This window comes from Petaurus breviceps, unplaced genomic scaffold (assembly GCF_028583685.1).
Source record: "Petaurus breviceps papuanus isolate PSGF00001 unplaced genomic scaffold, PetGlider_PUasm1.0 126, whole genome shotgun sequence".
Classification (NCBI taxonomy): domain Eukaryota; kingdom Metazoa; phylum Chordata; class Mammalia; order Diprotodontia; family Petauridae; genus Petaurus; species Petaurus breviceps.
Window position 1 is genome coordinate 6,585,596 of NW_027185655.1, and position 18,698 is coordinate 6,604,293.

At 41.9% G+C, this 18,698-nt stretch overlaps 1 protein-coding gene across 3 annotated transcripts in view; it reads right to left on the bottom strand.

The window, feature by feature from the left end:
* Positions 1–14,038: 14,038 nt before the first annotated feature.
* The window catches only part of PPEF2 (protein phosphatase with EF-hand domain 2), a 24,604-nt gene continuing 19,944 nt past the window's right edge, over positions 14,039–18,698 (bottom strand). For all 3 annotated transcript variants that reach the window (XM_069091933.1, XM_069091925.1, XM_069091914.1), the window contains 3 exons: positions 17,909–18,072; positions 16,136–16,223; positions 14,039–14,617 (listed from right to left, as the gene is read on the bottom strand). In XM_069091933.1, coding sequence (XP_068948034.1) covers positions 14,367–14,617; positions 16,136–16,223; positions 17,909–18,072 — 503 coding nt within the window. In that variant the 3' untranslated portion in view covers positions 14,039–14,366. The remainder of the gene's footprint in view (positions 14,618–16,135; positions 16,224–17,908; positions 18,073–18,698) is intronic.

Here is an 18,698-nt window from a genome sequence, read left to right on the forward strand (position 1 = left end):
GCATTTAAATATTCTAAAATGAATCAGTCACTTGGGGCTCATCACACCCCTAATGAAGAGTGAATAGCCATTTTGAAATGTTAGTACTTGGTGCAACTTTTTTCTTTAAAGATGTGTGTGGGAGTGGAAGGGGGTGGGTAGGAATTAAGCTGCAATAAAACCTTAGGTGACACATTGTCATCAAGATTAATATGTGGTTTCCTTTCCTGACAAATAATCTTATGTCTAGACATGGGTTGTTGTATAACAAACTTATTAAACAGGTGCCATTGGCTAAGTTTTAGATTGTGAAAGCTAGACATTATCTCCCTTGTTCCATCTATTACCTGTAATTGAGCTGATTTAGTAAAAACATGAAGTTCCTTGGAGATTATACCTTTCCACGTGCCAGTTACCATTCTGGTTGCCTTTCCGTCTCCCCTATATGGTACTTGGAATTTGGACTAATTTAATTCACTTTAATTTAGCTTAATTTCAGTTCAACAAGCATCTAAGTGCCTTCTCTGTGCCTAACACTGTGATACGCTTTGGGGATACAGAGTCAAAAATCGAAATGTTCCCACCCTCAAGGAGTTTACTTTGTATTGGGGATTGGGGTCAAGAATAACATGCACACAGAAGAAAATTTTATATTAGTGTGAATGTATATATACATACATGTGTATACATAGATACATATGTGTGTATGTACGTATATGTGTATATACACACATGTACACATATACACACATATATAATGTTAAAGTCATTTCGATGGTGGTGAGAAAGACTACCTGGAGGTAAAAGGTAGGAGGTAGCACTTAAGGTAAGCCTGGAGTGGGGCCAGAGATTTATAAGAGTCGAAGGTGAGGAGGGAGAACATGCCAAGCAGTGGGGGTGTAAAGCCTTGCAAAAGTACTGATGCAAAGGATGCCTGTCACATAGAGGGAACAGCTAATCCTGTTTGCTTTTCACCTCATGTGTGAGGAGGAGGATTGGGAAATAAATGTGGAAAGAAAGGTTGGAGCATTAAAGTAAATTATTTTTAATAGAACTAAAATTGTAAGTTAATATTAAAATTCAATACTTAAATTAGTTATTTTGGGTTGACAAAATAATGAGCATATTTTATCTGAAATATAACATGTTATATTCCATGCTTTCATATATATGTATATGTGTGTGTATATATATAATATATATAAATAATATATTATATATATATACACACATGCATATTTAACCTGAAATCATTTTAAGCACCTTACCATTTTATCACACTTTCTACTAAAGTCCTTCAAATATGTGAACTGCATCAATATTAGCTCATAATTGGCAAGAGTTTCAAGTTGGAAAGGACCTTCAAGATTATCTAAGCAATCCAGCTCCAGTATTTTGTGGATAAAGAACCAGAAGCCCAGAGAAGTGGTTTAAATCCTTTTTGGTATGCAGGGAGCTGTTTGGGTCTTGAATACTTAGGGGGAAATGGGCCAATAGAGGGGCAGCTAAGTGGTGCGGCCATGGCCACAAAGAGCCTTCATGGCTTCATCAAGCATAGGTCATGCCAGGCTAACCTCATTTTCTTTTTGGATAGGACTACTAAACCAAGGTGAGGGGAAGGCTGTGGACAGTGATCACCTAGATTTTCATAAAGCTTTTGGTAAAAGTGACCAGAGAGATACGGATCTAGCAATCATTGAGTCGGATGGATTCAGAGTTGGTTGAATGGCCACACTCAAAGCTGGCTGTTAGTGGTTCAGTGTCTCCGTGGCTGGGCTCTGGTGGAGTGTCACCTGGGCTTGTCAGTGTGTAACATTTTTTTTGAAAAACAAAACCGGAAGGGATAGCTAACATCACCCCTACAATGAAATACCCCCTCCTCAGCCTGACTCAGCCCACCAGGCTTATGTCCCACTGCTGTACGTCACACTCATCCTTCTAGCCTAATGGAAATGCTCCTTTTGTCATTTCCTGCTTCCTTATTTGCACCGGCTGTACTCCATACCAGGAAGCTGCTCTGTCCACACCTCTCTGCCTGTGGAAATCATTCTCCTTCCTTTCAAGGCCTAGCATAGGAGCCTTCCCCTCTTCCCTCAGGGGAAGATCAGTTTGGATTGTGGAGCAGCTATTAACAATTCATTAATTATGCTCATGCTGGCTTTCCATTTGTCTGTTTTGAATTTTTTAAATATCTGTGACTGCAATTACACTTGAAATGTGTCCTCGAGACATTTTAAATAAAAGGAAGGACAAATTTGAGAAGCAACACACTCTGTGATTCTGATCTGGGGAGGAAATCTTCTACAAGAAGTTTGTAACAGGAACAGTCATGGAACGTTTCCTTGTTTTGGTTTTCTGTGCTCGCTGAAAGAAAGCCAGTTGTACGTAGTAAATTTGCAGTTTCATGTGCAATCATATTTTTATTGTACTATGTTACAGAAAAACTTGTTTCATTCCATAAATTAAAAATAAAATTAATTTTTTAAAAAAGTATACAGCAGCAGTATTTCCCTCCATGGACCAACTGTAGTTCTATTCTGAGTCTGTTGGGGATATTTCATCATTCCTTATTGAGAAGAAATATGAAGTAGAAACCCCAGGGAGATGTGTTCAGGATGGTCTTCTGGATGACTGACAGCTGAGATAAGCCATGTGGTATCTGGCTCAGGTTCAACATTTTCCAGGAGATGTGTCTGCCTTTTGGGGGCCAGGTCAGTCTGCAGTGTATTCAAGAGGCTTCTCTGAAGGAACAAACAAGAAGTTTGGAGGGCAGGGTTAAATTGTACCCATTCATTACATGGAGCTAATGGGAAGTTCTGTGTCTTTAATGATAGTTGTTTGGCTAATGGAGGCTCTGGTCCCAGAGGGACATAGAGAATTGATTGATGAATTGTAGCTGGAGGTCAGGTTGTAAGGAGGTCCAACATACAACATTGTAAAGGGTTAGGTATAAGGATCATGAGTCATGTCTTGTCTGAGAAATTCCTTCTCCAAATCCCAGATGGCTGAGAATTATGGGCTCTTTCACAATTCCTTTCTATGAATGGACATCTTTTGGGTGAGACCCAGAAGAAATCACAGGAATAGTTCTGGCCTACGACTCAAGGACGGAGCTTCAGCACACTTGGGTTGCATTTGAAAGAGAGGGTCAGCTTGATAAGGAGAACCATGGGTGGGGGAACTCATGAGTTAAAAAACTAAAATATGAAGGAAGAACGGCTTGTGCATAATGTATATAAGGTAATTGGTCTGATGTGCCTGAAGGAAAGGAAATGTAGGAGGTGAAAAAAGAAAATGGTTGAGTCTGCGTGGATGTTCCATGCATTGTGGAAAGTCCGAGTCCTCAATTTTGGTCTCTGAGACACTCCTTCCCCTGGCATCCAAGACTGGACTGACAAGGTTAGTCCGGGTAGCTGTCTTCAGCCCACTCTGTTACTGGTCACTGGCCTTGTCAGGGTTGTCCTTGCCTGGTCGTTGTTGTGTCCACGTTCTTCACTCTGTGTTGTAACAGAAATGACAGCAAGTGAGACTGTTAATCATTTAGATGGAATTTATTTGTGGAGCATAATTAACCCAGGGCCTTCCAGGGGTCATAGACCCAAATCAGGCAGCCCCGAGCATATATATCTCGGGGTTTATATAGACAAAACCCACAACATAAATGTCAGCAAGGGAAGCAAGCAGGGAAAATACAGAAGCCAAAGGATAGTGTTGCTTAATAATTGTTGTCCAGCAATCAATTTTTTCACGAGTGGAAAGTTCCCAAATCTATTTCAAGAACTGGACAGAAGGGGATGGGGGGGAGGAGGCTATGGGCTTCAGGTAGCAGGCTTGGGCTTTTTTGTTTGGTTTTGTTGCCTGGGCTTTGTTGGCAGGTTTCCTAGGCAGCTCTCCTATGATGGGGAGAGATGGGGGGTGTTCACAAAATGGGGGGTTACTAAAATCCCCACTTTTTGTCAAAAGTCAAACCTTTGACTCACAGTTGAACCCTTGACTCACAATTGGTGGGTGTCTGGTAGCGGGGTGATGGAGACATTGTCATAGTGGGCAGAAAGCGACTCATGCGGGGACTGATACCTAGATTCCTTTACAAGGGAAGCTTGAATACGGGATTGAGAGGTGGAAAAACAAACAAAGGCCTATAGTGGGGGGCCAGGCCAAGAAGCAGTAAAACTGGATGTTTGGGAGTCTTCCTCGGGAAGGGCTAGACCAACATAAAAGGGGGGCTGGGTATTCATGCAAAGCCAACAGTTAGGGCCAAGGTTGGGCTGCGAAGTGTTTTGACCTTGCAATATTGAGGTTCCCCCCAGACCTTCCCTTAGGCCACTGATGCAGAGTGGAAAGTGACAATAGAAATGCACCAGTGGAGAAACCAGGGCAGAGGGCAGACTCATCCATGAGCCTTCTTCTGCCTAGAATGTCCAGAGTACTTGGCCCCCTTTCTAATAATCCAGGTGTTTTTACCCTTAGGAACATGGGGATTTGACATGGAGAAAGGGCCACAATAACACTATGGGGAAACACGGGAAAATCTTGACTGGAGAAAATCTGGTCCCTGGGTCCACCTTCCATTTGTCAGGGGCAGCTAATTTCACTCAAGAGTGGTGGAACCAGGCAGGGATAGAATTCATTTTGACTGTGGTGGGTGTTGTAGGCAAGGATACAGGATCTGATGTAGGCAAGGCATCTGGAACCACTTGTAATCCCTGTAGGAACTTAATTAAGGAGGGATTAGTAGCCTCAGTTCATAACTCTTCTCTAATCACTAGCAGGACAGGTAGAGGCCATGCATCCATAATTTCAAAGGGAGAAAGCCCAATTCAATTGAGGGGGTACACCTGATTCTGATTAGGGCCAGAAGAAGGGTGAGCCAGGTTTACTAATTTGGCGAGGAACTCCTTCAAGGTCCGGTTGATCCACTCTGCTCGGCCTGAGATCTGCAGTCGGTAGGCACAAAACCTGGCCCATTATCAGAGCCCAACCCAATCAGAAAGTTAAACTGGGGAAGGAGTTCATTCAGAATTTTCTTAACTACCACTAACACCTTGTGACAATACTTAACAGAATATTGGGGAGTGAAGTACTTGTCTCTCAGGAGTAAGCTCACTTTTCTGGCTCCCAAATGAGTGATTTGATGGAGATGCTTGACCCACTCCCTCCCCACTTCTTTTTTTTTGTTCGTTTAGCAAAGGAATCATCTGAGTGTGAACAGGTTGGGTGGAAGGAGGTGCTGGGAAAAAGGCCAGACAGCAGAGGGATGCTGCTTAGCTAAATGGAGGTTTGAATATTGGGGCTGGGGGCAGCTTCATTAGGATTCCATTATTCCCCTCTCAAGGAGTTAGGGCCCAAAATCATTTGGGGGAATGGACGGAGGTCTCAGCTTCCATAGCTTCTTTAGGCTGGAAAGGGAAGTAGAGTTGTTCCTGTCTCAATGGGTCCCAAGGGACCCATAGATCACATTCAGGGGATGATGGGTGAGAATAGACTGGTATCCACTGATTGCTGCCAACTGTAGAATTGGCCTGTGATCTGAGAGGCACAAATCTAACAGGGAAGTTCAATATGCAGGGTCCAAGATATAAGGAGAAAGACTCATATATCTATCTAGTAATAGACAGTTGACTAGCCCAAGTACCTTTTTACTAAACTATTTAGGCTGTAGAAAGGAATATAATTTTAGGCTGAATAGCTCAGATCTAACATACACTTTAGTAGCTCAGATGTATCCCAGCCTCAGCATATGGCATAATGATTAACTTGTATTTGTACCTTTGTTTCACAAACTTCTTTTCCTTTGTCTAAATGTTCCCAAGTCATGCAGAAAAAAAATGTTCTATTCCAGGGATTTAACCTTTTACTTGACTATGCAGGTAGGCAGATGACAAGCCCATGTATTAATTTACCCAGTTGTTTGGGATATGGAATGACTACACATTCAGGTTGAGAACAGCAAAATTTCACATACTTGCATTGTATTTTAACTCTCTTTTACTGACCACTTGGTCTAATTAGAGAAATCTGTCATAAAAGGAAAAAGCAGGTACATGCTAGATAATAACAGGGTAAGACATCCTTAGCTCTGTTTGAATTCAGATAAGAGTCACTTTAATTCCATCTCATAGCCAGACTCAGGAATAGCCAGGTGGAAAACGTTCCTTTTCAAAGGAAGACAATGGGGAAACTAAGTCAGGAGGGTCCCATTTTAGACTGAGGCTAAAATTGTCCTCTTGGCTTTTTCCAAAAGCAAACCTTCACCTGTAGCAGAATTCCCTCGGAGTAGCTTGTGGCATTTATACTGATTTAATGCAGACAACTATATCTTAATTCAAGCTCAAAATAAAACTAGTTGCACTCCCAGTGGCTCTTACCTCAAATGGCAAGTCTCACTAGTCACAGCTGGGGGCCTGACACAATTGCTTTTATTTTACCATGACTTATATACATAAGAAATTTCAGTTCTCAGTAAGCCAAATTTGTTGCTTAGGAACTCCATAACCCAAACAAGCTTTTCGTTTTCTCCTGGGGCTGATGGCCTTACCCACCAGTTGGTTTCTAGGGGATCTGGCAAGTTTACAAATAAGGAGAAATCAATAGGGACCCCAGCTTGTCCACTCTATGATATTCTTCTTCTGGACTGATGAAAACCACATACTTTATCAACTTTAGGTTTTAACATTATAACAATAATCCCAAATAATTTATTTAACAATCTTACAGTTTTTCTAAGTGAGAGCCAACTTGTTTTAACTGGTTTTAAACAAAATTTTCCATTGTCTTAGTTTCAACTAAATTCAGACTAAAACTTGCTTTGTCATTTCCAATTCACCTTGCAGAAAATCATTCATCTCATCATTAACAAGGTGGAAACTATAACTTTAAATCACCATGTATTCATAATGGCCAAAATTTTAAATGCAGCAGTATTAATACTACCTGTTTGTAACCCAAATATAACAGCTTTAAATTATCAGATTTTATAGCACAAAAATTGCTTTATCTAACACCATTTCTGACTCACAATGATCACTCAGGTTTTATAATATACAGTGTAGAAATACAACAATAATATAAACTGTGAGATGACATTAATTGCATTTCCAAATTACATATAAAAATTATTGATCTTACCAAGTGCAGAGGCTGGTTGACTTCTGACCTCATTTTCTCATCTCCCCACGGTAGCACACCTGGTTGTGGGAGTGGTCGATTTGGGAAAGAAGGAGAAAGAGGGCACTGCTCCTTGTGTGGGAGGGACTAAGAACTGGGGAGTGCCAGGAGGTTGTAGCTGGGAGCATTGAGGAGGGGATTTGGGGAACTTGAAGCAGAAACTCCAGGTTAGAGGAGAGGTTCACCTGCTTACCTGGGGGCGGGGGGTGAGGTGGGCTTCAGGGTACCCGGATCTAGGGCTGTTGCTAGTGGGAGCTCTGTTAAAGCTGCTGTGCCTTCCCCTTTTTCTTTTCACCAGGTGGGGGGGGTTAACTCAAATTCCTTCTCAGGTGTTCATTCCTTTAAAATTTCAGATCTGTGCATTTGCCAATTTATCTTAGTGCTAAATAGTAACCAGAATGAATTCAATTACCTGGATTTATGTTCCCAATGATTTTGCACAGTTCTTTTTCTATGACCCAGGAAAGGGTTAAGTGCTAGCCCCATTCCAAAGTGCAGCTTTGAAAGCTACTTCTCTTTGATCAGTGAAGTGACCCTTTTTCTCTCAGATCTTAGGGGAGAAGTTTCCCCTTTTTGTTCTGTGAAGGAATCATCTGAGCGGGAATGAGCATGTATTGGGAGGGCTACACTGTCAGAGGAAGGGTCGGGGGCTCTGTATCAACAATGCAGTATTCACAATGCCTACGGTAACTATAAATATGCCGATATGATTATTAATCACAAAATATACCTGGCTCTCTACATGGGGGACAAAGCTAGAACATTTATTCAAATACCAGAAAACTGAGTCCCAAAATCAGAAAGTCAAATCCATCAACAGTATTTATGAAGTTGGCAGACATAGTTAATGTAGGAAACACCCACATTCTCAAGCCTTCAAATCAGAACAGGCTACCTCAGGCAAAGGTCCACCTCTCCCCACTCATGGCAACTGCTCAGCATCCAGGAAGCATGCTCCCAGCAGCTCCGGCCCCCTGAAGTTCCTGTCCCTGGCAGTCCTCAGCAGGAGTCCTTAGTAGAAATTCTGGCTGGCTCAAAAAAAAGGAGTTTGTGCCACTGTTACTGCTGCTGCTGCCGCAGGCTTCCAGTTACTGCACACACTCTAGCTTGGCTCCTGCTTCCTCTTGCCCCATCCCTTCCTGCTACACCAGCAAGTTCAAGGGACATGGAAGACCTTCAAATCCCATAACGATTACAGGCTTGGAGGCAAGGCGGGGGGCAGCCAGAACAAGGACTCCTTCAGCAACTGGAGGAGTTCCTGTTAAGGGCTTTTTTTGGTCATTTGTTTTTCTAATGGCTAATTCCCTTGCATTCGGCTCATTGATCTTTTGCTAGGGTGTATGTGGGTTTTCCGGGCCTCCCACTTCTCTGACCCAGTGGTTTTCTAGTTGGGCTGGTGGGCTGTGACCAGAACATCTGTGCTAGTGGACAAAGGAACACAAAGACAGAACCAGGAAGAGGGAGCCCCGTGATAAGCTACCCCTGTCTGGTTAGAAGAGTCTGGTGAGGTTGGAACCAATTAGAGTGGCCTTGGATTATAAGGTGGGGTGAGGTCCTCCTCCGGTGACTGCAAGACAGGGGGTGGTTTGGGGGGAGGTTGACTGCTTGGGTTTTTGTCAGGCAACAAGTACCCAAATACCCTTTTCTAATGAACAGGTTTTCAGTCACAGAGGGTTGTGCATGACTAGGTTAAGCCATACATCGATATAGGTAAATTGGTCAGGGTACCCAGGATTCCTTGTAACTATTTCCCAAACGGCCTCCACAATTTTTCTGTCAAAGGTCCCTTCCATTGGCCATCCTACCCCAAAGGTAGGCCACTTATTACAACAAAATAGGATCAATTTAGATTTAATCAATTTCACCCCATAATCTGCTCCTTGATAGGCTTTCTTAAAATGACTAATGATACGTCTTAAAGGGGTTTTGATGCACTGATAGATCCTTCCATAGCTAGTTTTAGTACAGAAGAAAGACACAGATAAAGGAGAACTTTGAATGAAGGTGTGGTTGACTGCTTGCATGTTCTGTTGCTACCTGGCAAGTCAGTCTTTATATAAATACTTGTTGATTGATTATTATATAGTTCATTTCACTATCTTAATGGCAACAGACATTTCCTGTACATTTGGTGACAAAAATTTTTCATTGGAGACTGTATCAGCAATTCCATATTCACGATGCCTATGGAGATTACAGATATGCTGATATAATTATCCATCACAAAATACATCATGCTTGCCATATGGGGGAATAAACTAGAAAATTTATTAAGATACCAAAAGACTGAGTCCCAAAACCAGAAAGTGAAAGCCATCAGAGTAGTTATGACATTGGCACAGGTAGATAAAGTAGAAAGCACCCACATTTTCAAGTCTTTAAAACAGAACAGGCTACCTCAGGCAAAGGTCCTCCTGTCCCCACTCACAGCAACCACCCAGCGTCTGGGAAGCGCGCTCCCAGCAGCTCCGGCCCCTGGCAGTCCTCAGCAGGAGTCCTTAGCAGAAATTCTGGCTAACTCAAAAAGGGCTTTGCGCTGCCGCTGCCTCTGCTGCTGCTGCCGCCGTCGCCACCACCGCCAGCCACCGCAGGAACTCAAGTTTGGCTTCCGCTTCCTCTTGCTCCGCCCCTTCCTGCTGCGTCAGCAAGTCCAATGGGGCATGGAAGATCTTTAAATCCCATAACCCTTACAGAGACACATTTAGTGGCTCTTTATATATGACATTAAATTTTATCTTCCCTTTCACAAAGTCCCGTTTGGAGCAAATTGGTGATCTGGGGGGCAATAAAATATGCCAGCAGAGCACATTCCCTGTCAAGTTTAAGTTAGAAAGTCTTGTTGTGAAGGTCAAGGTGGCTTTAGGGTCAGAGGACCTTCAGATGCTGCCTTCATGTGCCACCTATGTAACCTTAGGTCAATATCCCTGGACCTCAGTCACCTCATATGAAAAAGGTGAAAACAGATGTCTTAAAGATACCTTCTAACTCTAGATATCTTATCTTATAGCCAATTAGCTAAGTTCAAAAATAGTCATTACCAGAGTGTTAGACTTTCATTCATTTATTTATTGACGTCTCTATCCATTTATCCATTAATTTGACTGTCTTTTTTTTGGGGGGGGGGAGACAATCAGGGTTAAGTGACTTGCCCAGGACCACAAAGCTTAGTAAGTATCTGAGACTGGATTTGAACTCAAATCCTCCTGACTCCAAGGCTGGTTACTATCTACTGTACCACCTAGCTGCCCCAACTAACTTATCTTTGTAGAAACATTTGTTTATTTTTGGCCATAACAACTACAAAACCAATCTACTGAAATGTACAGAGTTCTCATTTTGTATCAGCAGAAGTAGTACAAATTAATCAATAAATGAGCACTTATTGTCTACTACAGTCCAGGGACTGGAGACAGACAAAGGGGAAACAGTTCCTGTCCTCAGGGAACCCACATTTTTAAAGAGAAAAACCACATGTGCACACACATGTAACGTCTCCTTTTGCGGCTATTAGCCCAAATCCCATTCTCTCTGGCAAGCCAGCTCCCCAGGCAGCAGCAAAACATTCCCCTCAGATTCCTAGCTATAACCCAAAGGGGCGGGGTTTCTAGGACTGTCCCTCATGAGCCCCCGCTTAGTGCTGATAGCTAAACTTCAATTAGTTTTTAGGAAAAAAAATATATTTACTAAGGTGGCATGGAAAAGACAAATGGTACAAAAATCCCCCTAAAACCTGAGGCATATAAAGCAAAGGGCTCCAAGGATTAGGGAGTGGGGCCCATATAAAACATATCTGATCAGTACCAGGGTCAACTGAATTTGAAGAGCGGGCAGAGAAATGGAGCCTGGAGATCGGATGGAAGGTTCTAATGGCAGAAGAACAGAAAGTCTAATATCCACACAGAACCACTTTATCTGCAATGCTCAGTTTCTTGAGGTCACATGCCCCATTTTTGTGACAGATAACCTGACTTCCAGATTCCTCACATTGTAAGCTGGGGTCCTTGAACTTGCTTTAAATATATGTATATATTTGTATATTATGTTAATATTATATAAAGAGAAAATATATATATTTATATGTATACACACAGAATTCTATTTCAATATATTTGGTTTCTATTTTAATGTTATTGGCTTCCTTTGTAATCCTATGTATTTTATTCTATACACTTCCAAAAAATCATTCTAAGAAGGGCTTTAGAGGCTTCCCCAGACTGTCAAAGTGATCCAAGACACACACCAAAAAACTAGGAACTCCTGCCTTACTTTATTTACAACTGAATAGTGTTCCACTGTGGCCAGTAGCATGGGGAAAACATTTGTTTATATGCTGGAATGACACCAAAACTCAACCTATATTTATCTCTTCTCTTCTCTCCCCTCCTCTCCTTTCCTCCTCTTCTCTTCCCTTCTCTTCTGTCTTGTCTTCTCTCTGTCTCTCTCTGTCTCTCTCTGTCTCTGTCTGTCTCTGTCTCTGTCTCTCTGTCTCTCTGTCTCTGTCTCTGTCTCTGTCTCTCTGTCTCTCTGTCTCTCTCTCTGTCTCTCTGTCTCTCTCTGTCTCTCTGTCTCTGTCTCTGTCTCTCTCTCTCTCTCTCTCTCTCTCTCTCTCTCTCTCTCTCTCTCTCTGTCTCTCTGTCTCTCTCTCTCTCCCTTACCATAACATAAATGTTTGCCAAATACTTTGCTCAAATCCAAATATGTTATGTCTACAATATTCTCTCAGTGAGGGAGAAGTATAGGGACTGCACCTGTGATAACTTTGAGTTGGAACTAATACAATTAATTAGTCTTACTTACCTAGAGCACTGAGTTAGTGACCAAAAAAGAGAGCTAGTGACCAGGCCAGGGTCATAGATAATATGTGCCAGACATGGGACCTGAGCCCAGACTCCTCATAGATCAGAATCAGGTGCAGAAGGAGTATCCTCATCTCTCTCTTGTTCCACATTCTCAAAAAAAAAGAAAGTCCATAAAAGCTAATCAGCTGCTCTTCTCTGGTCATTGAATGGGCATTGCCTCAGACAAATACTGAGGCCTTGGAAAGACCTTAATATGGAAAGGCCAAGGTCACCCCCTGCATCCTGGGCCATCGCTGTCTGTTTTGACTTTTGTCTTGCCATTGGACTTCAATGACTGTGGAGGAAAGAGTGAGGCTGATGACTCCGCACAGCCCTACCTCGCTTAAATCCAATTTGTGTGCAAGTCATCACCCTCAGAGGGGTGTTGGTCTTCATCGAGAATGAAGGATGAGCGACAAGAACCCCACTCCCTGCCCCCATCCAGCCAAGATGTCTGGAGAGTTAATTTCCCAATAATAACATCACTTGAATTGAATCACCCTCTTTGCTAAGTTTTGGGTCTGATTCCAGAACTTATCCATTTCCATCTTTAGACCAGGCAATTTGTCATATTATCCCATCACGAGTTTGCTTGTCTTTCTCTCTCCTTTGATCCTCAGTCACATTTTCACTGAATGGAGATCCATGCACAGATCTCCACAATATAGAAGGATATTCTATTATATTCTATATTTATATATTAATATATATTCTATATATAAATATATTGTATATTTATATATATCATATTATATATAATATGATTATTAGTATATTATTATATATTATATAATATAATCATAAAACTCTTTAAGGTTTGCAAGACACTTTGCAAATATTATTTCATTTTATCCTCACAGTAACCCTGGCAGGTAGGTGCTATTATCATCATTTTAGAGTTGAGGAAAGTGAGGCAGACATAGGGTAAGTAATTGGCTCAGTGTCACATTATCACCTTGTTGTCACAAATAATTTAAAACAACCCCGGGATCTGGGTGCTATCATTATTTTTATCTTACAGTTGAGGAAACTGAGTCAGAGTTTAAGTGACTTGTTCAAGGTCATACAGCTAGTGTCTAAGGTAAGATTTTTCTGTGTATGTGTTTTGATCTTTCTTGTCATTATAGTAACTCTCTATGGTCAGATATTTTCCTGTTGTTTGCTCATTTCCCCAGTCTATTTCATGACTTTTAACTCTTTGTTAAAGTAGCTTCCAGGGTGGAGGGCACATTGTCCCAAGCTTCACAGGTTGTGTGCCGCTGTTTTCAGACCTACTTCTAGGGACCGGTAAATCTTCAGTTTTTCCAAGGAGTCATGAGCTAAGGAGAGGTGTGTTTACTACTCTCCTGACCTGTGCTCTGGTCTGTGAGTGACCACAAGAACTCTTTTCTGCCCTGGCACTGTGACCAGGGTCCCTGTTCCACTCCAGCTGCGAGCTCTGCTGTGCTAGTGTCCCTTCTCTCCCTGGGATTGCCACCAAGGACAGTGACCCGGATCTGATTATGGGCAAAGCAACAGAGTCCTGCCTCACTACTAGCAAAGAGACCCCTGTAATCGCCTGCTGACCAGTTGTTTGACCCCCTTACCATTCACAAGTGAGAGTCCCCAAGAGCTGCTGCTGCTGACTCAGTGACCCCCAAGGCTAGCTCCTGGTTTGTTGGGGCTGGGGTTGTGCTGGCCTGGATTGCACTCCACTCTCACCAGATGTGAGAGACCTTTCCTGCCAACCTTCTAAACTGTATTTGGCTGGAAAATTATTTCACCCTGTCCTTTTGTGGTTTCTGCTGCCCCAGGAATTGTTTTATAGCATTATTTAAAGGTGTTTTAAGGGTTTTAGGGAGAGCTCAAGCTAGCCGCTGCCTTTTCTCCACCATCTTGGCTCCACCTCCTTCTTTTTTTTTAAAGCAGAATTTGAAAAATTCCTTTCTCCTAAAGAAGGGGAAGGGGTAATGGAACAAGCATTTATATTAAGCACTTACAATGTACGAGGCATTGTGCTAAGCTCTTTACAAATATTATCTCATTTGATAAGAAGAAAGGAATAAGCCTAGGTAATGGTCTTCCAACTGGAGGAATATATCAGAATGAAAATTTTTATTTATTACATTGGACTAATTGCATTGGTATGGATCGATCATTCATTTATTGGATCATTCCCTTTTAAAAACTAACCTCCTCGTAGGAGGAGAAGCGGACAGTGTAATAGGGAATGTATACAAAACTTTCCAATTTCATACTCTTTCCTAACCTATTTGCTTTTCAAATTTCCCAACAAGCTATTTTTTTAAAGAGGTGATGAGGATTTACGTAGTGAGGAAGCTAGAGGTACAGAGCAAATCAGAAGAGATTCTTCTAAGGCACTTTGACTGGTGGATTCCACGGTCAGTGGATTCCCTGGCTACTACAGCTGCTGTCACTAGTCTCCAAGCTCTTTAGCTCTGAGTCTTTGTCCTCCAAGTAAGACTGTTCAACCAGGCGGAAGGCCTCGAGGAACTCATTGATGTCTATGTTTCCATCTTTGTTGAAGTCGATACTCCGAGCCAGGTCACAGATGCTTTCATCACTAATGTCAATGTTCATGTGAGAACTGAAGAGCTTCCAGATTTGCCTGAATTCATCAAATGAGATGAGCCCTGTGATGGAAAGACATATCTTAGTGTCCAAGACTGAAGGAGTGAGAATCCAGCGAGGAAAGGGGGCTGGTGTTGCTTATCTACTTTTGCTAAAATAAGCAATCCTATGGGCTCTAAGCTAAAAGACCTTAGCAACCCTGTCCCTTGTTTGAAGAGTCCTCCAAGCATTTCAATGGAATCAGAAGTTGATGAATGTGTAGCAGAGGAATGTCGGGCAGTAACTATACATGCAAGTAGTTTCTGCAGGGGATGCTGGGGACTGTGAGACCCTGGGGAGACAGGTCTAACAATAGGGGCCTAATGACATCACAAGAAAACATCAGTGACTTACAGTGTCAGACAAGGGCTTTTCCCACTTGGGTTTCCTACAGGAGCACCCCTCCCCCTGTGTGCCCTGATTAGGCACATTCCCTCTGTGTGCATCTTTGACATGTGTGTGTTGTGTTTAACTAACTCTCTAAAAACGTATACTTGACACACTTTTAAGTGCAATCTGTATTATTTACGTTTTCTCCATCACTTTCTTAAATCTGAAAAAAATCAACACAACACTAAAATCAAACCCCAATTTGTAGTGTTGGCTGATTACTGAGGTATGAATGCTCACACTTCAATTGTAACAATCAGCTCTCACCAGTCAATTCAAGCTGACTCCAGTAGACCCCATGTGTGCCCCTCCATGTGATATACAGATATATCAGATAATATATATTATATCCAGATATATAGATAATATATATAATAGCAGACAGATAAGAAAGAAAGAGAAAGAAAGAAAGGAAGGAAGGAAGAAAGATTGAGGGAGGAAGGAAGAAAGAAGGAAAGAAAGAAAGAAAGAAAGAAAGAAAGAAAGAAAGAAAGAAAGAAAGAAAGAAAGAAAGAAAGAAAGATTTATTCTTCCCAGTGAAGCTGTGTGTATTTGTGGGTAAATCTGTAACAAGTTGCTATCTGATTTGAATTGATCAAATCAGTATTTGAATTGATATCTAATTAGTATTTCTATCTTCCTAAAGCCCCTCCAACAACTAATTTTCCCTTTTTTTGCTAATATGATGGGTTTGAGGTGAGTGCCTCATGATTGTATTAATTTGCATTCTTCTAATTTTCAACAAAAAACTGATTTTCAATATAAAAGGGGGAGAAATTAGGGGGAAGGCATCAGAATCTTTCTGACTGGCCATTCCCTTGGGACACTACAAATGAACATGCTTCTTGTATACTGGTGTGGGGACAGCACCCTGGGATTACAAGAACTTTAAGAAGTTCCATTTGAGACCATAATACGCTGTCCCTACTGGATGGTACTTTAGTCACTTTTGGAAGACCTCAAAGGAAAGAGATAATACAAAACATCTAAGCCTCCTCTATTAGTTAGAGAGTGGATTCTATAGGAAAAGCCTTTCCCCTGTGCCCCCTGCCCATAGGGATCTATTTGTATTTGAATCTGACACCACTGATTTAGAATTTGTAAAATTCAGGTCATTTTCCAGAAGTGCATTGATTAAATTATGTGCTTACCTGAATGATCACTGTCTATGATCCGGAATATGGTCTCCAGGTTGGATCTGTTTCTGTACAGCACTTCTAGTAAACTGGATTGAATGTTCTGCGAGACACAAATCACTTTACTTTGGGGTCTAATCTTAAGTATCTTGATTTTTTTTTTAAATTATAATATAATCATAGTGATTGTAGGATTTGAAAATGGAAGAAAAAAACCTTTTTCGTAAGGGATGACCCTCTGGGAGGGAAAGCGGAAAGGACAGGAAGATATCTAGTGAATGTCAAAAGCAAAAATAAAAATCTATTTTAAAAAAGAAATGAAAGAGCCTGGTGATCAGTGCCCATGATAATTTCCTTTTTGAGGGGAAAAAACCCTGAAGATTCCTCAGTTCCACAAACAATTTAATGCAAAACGTATGCATCCATCATCTTGTTCTAAATATATGGTTATGTCTCACCTCCCTCTCTCCCTTTTACACAGGCTGGGTTGAAGGGGTGGGGGTGGGGGGGTGGCTTATAGGTGTAGAACACAGCATATACTATTACATTTGGTTGATGCATTATTTAATTTTGTTGAAGTACCCCCCACACACACCTTTTTAAAGTTCTTTGTTACAAGGGATTATTTGTCAGTTGATCAATAACCATTAATTATATACCAGATTCTGTGCTCAGAATTTGGGAGTATAAAGAAAGGCAACCCCCCCCCCCAAAAAAAAACAGGTGCTGTTCTTAAAGAGCTCACAGTCTAATGGGGTGACATAACATACAAATAACTATGCACATACAAGATATATATAATTTAAATAGGAGATAACCTCATAAGGAAGGCACTGGGGAGAGGAGGAGAGACACTGAGAAAGATCTCCTGCAGAAGGTGGGTTTTGAGCTGTCCCAGAGGTAACAGGGAGCTACTGGGGTTTAGTGAGTGAGGGAGTGACATGGTCAGACCTGCATTTAGGAAAACCACTTTGTCAGCTGAGTGGAGAATAGAATGGAGCAGGCAGACCAACTGGGCAGCTTCTGCATCAGTCAAGGTGACAGGTGATGAGGGATTGCATCAGAGTGACAGCGGAGTGTGAGGGGAGAGGAGAAACGATCGGGTAGTCTCTCCCCACTCCTCCTAATTCCAGTGCCTTCCCTCTGTTAATTATTGCTCATTTATCTTGTACATAGCTTACTTTGTATGTATTTGTCTGCACCTTGTCTCCCCAATTGTAAGCTCCTTGAAGGCAGGGACTCTTTCCCCTCTTTTGGCATCCCAAAGTGTCCGGCACATAGTAGGGGCTTAATAAGTGTTTATTGATTGATTGGTGTGTGGGAGGAGTGAGAAAGAGGACAAGATTGCGAGTGTGGTTGCTTGGGAAGATGGTAGCACCCTCAACAGTAATAAGAAAGGTGGGAAGAGGGGAAGGTTTGGGAAGAGAAATAATGAGTTCTAGTTTGGGCACGTTGTCTGGCTCTTTTTAAGATAGTCTCACAGTATATTCTGCTAACTACAATATCTCAGAGCAGATAGATGAGAGACAGAGAGCGAGAGAGACAGAGAGACAGAGAGATGATATCATATGGAAGATAGATAAAGATGATGGATAGATAATAGATAGATATAGATATGGCGTTCATTAAATAACTGCTATGTTCCAAGCACTGTGCTAAATTCTGAGGATACAGGTACAAACAAGCAAGATGGCCCCTGCCCTCAAGGCGCTTACCTTCTAATGGGGAAAGACAACACAAAAAGGGGAGTTGGAACTGGGGGGGGAGGAGGAAGGTAGGAAATCTTACCTCGTGGCTCAGTTGCTCCTTAGCTAAATCTTTCAGCCAGGACTTGTATTCTAACATGTTATTAGTAGTGTGAGTCACGAGCTGTGGCCTCAGCACCCGCCATGGCAAGCCCAGGTGTAGCACAGACTCCACCGCAGCTGACCAGTCACTCAAAGTGATGAAATCTGGATGGACAGGAAGACTGAAGCTCAAACATATTGACGCCATATAAAAATCTTTTCTGTGAGCATGTGCTGAAATAGACCCTACATCCTTGTGTCATAGAGAAATGTATTAGGCTGGGGCTATGGTGTTTACATTCTATTATTGAAGATCCCAAAGAGTTTCTCTTTATGTAGGTTATATCTATCAATGTTTAGCCATATTAGAAATTAAAATGGTTTAGTATTACTATGAAAATAGTTTTGGTCTCCTGGATCCCACTAAAAGTGTCTCTGAGACCCCCAGGTATCTATGGACTACCCTTTGAAAATTCTTGGTACAATGGATAGAAAACTGGACTTGGAGTCCCAAGTCCTAGGTTTGAATCTCATCTCATCTCGGCATCTAAGTCACTTAGAATCATAGATTTAGGGCCGAAAGAGAGCTTCACGGTTTACATTCTGCTAGCCATAACAGCCAAAGGGAGAGAGAGAGAGAGAGAGAGAGAGAGAGAGAGAGAGAGAGAGAGAGAGAGAGAGAGAGAGAGAGAGAGAGAGATAGAGAGAGAGAGAGAGAGAGAGAGAGAGAGAGAGAGAGAGAGACAGAGAGAGAGAGAGAGAGAGAGAGAGAGACAGAGAGAGAGAGAGAC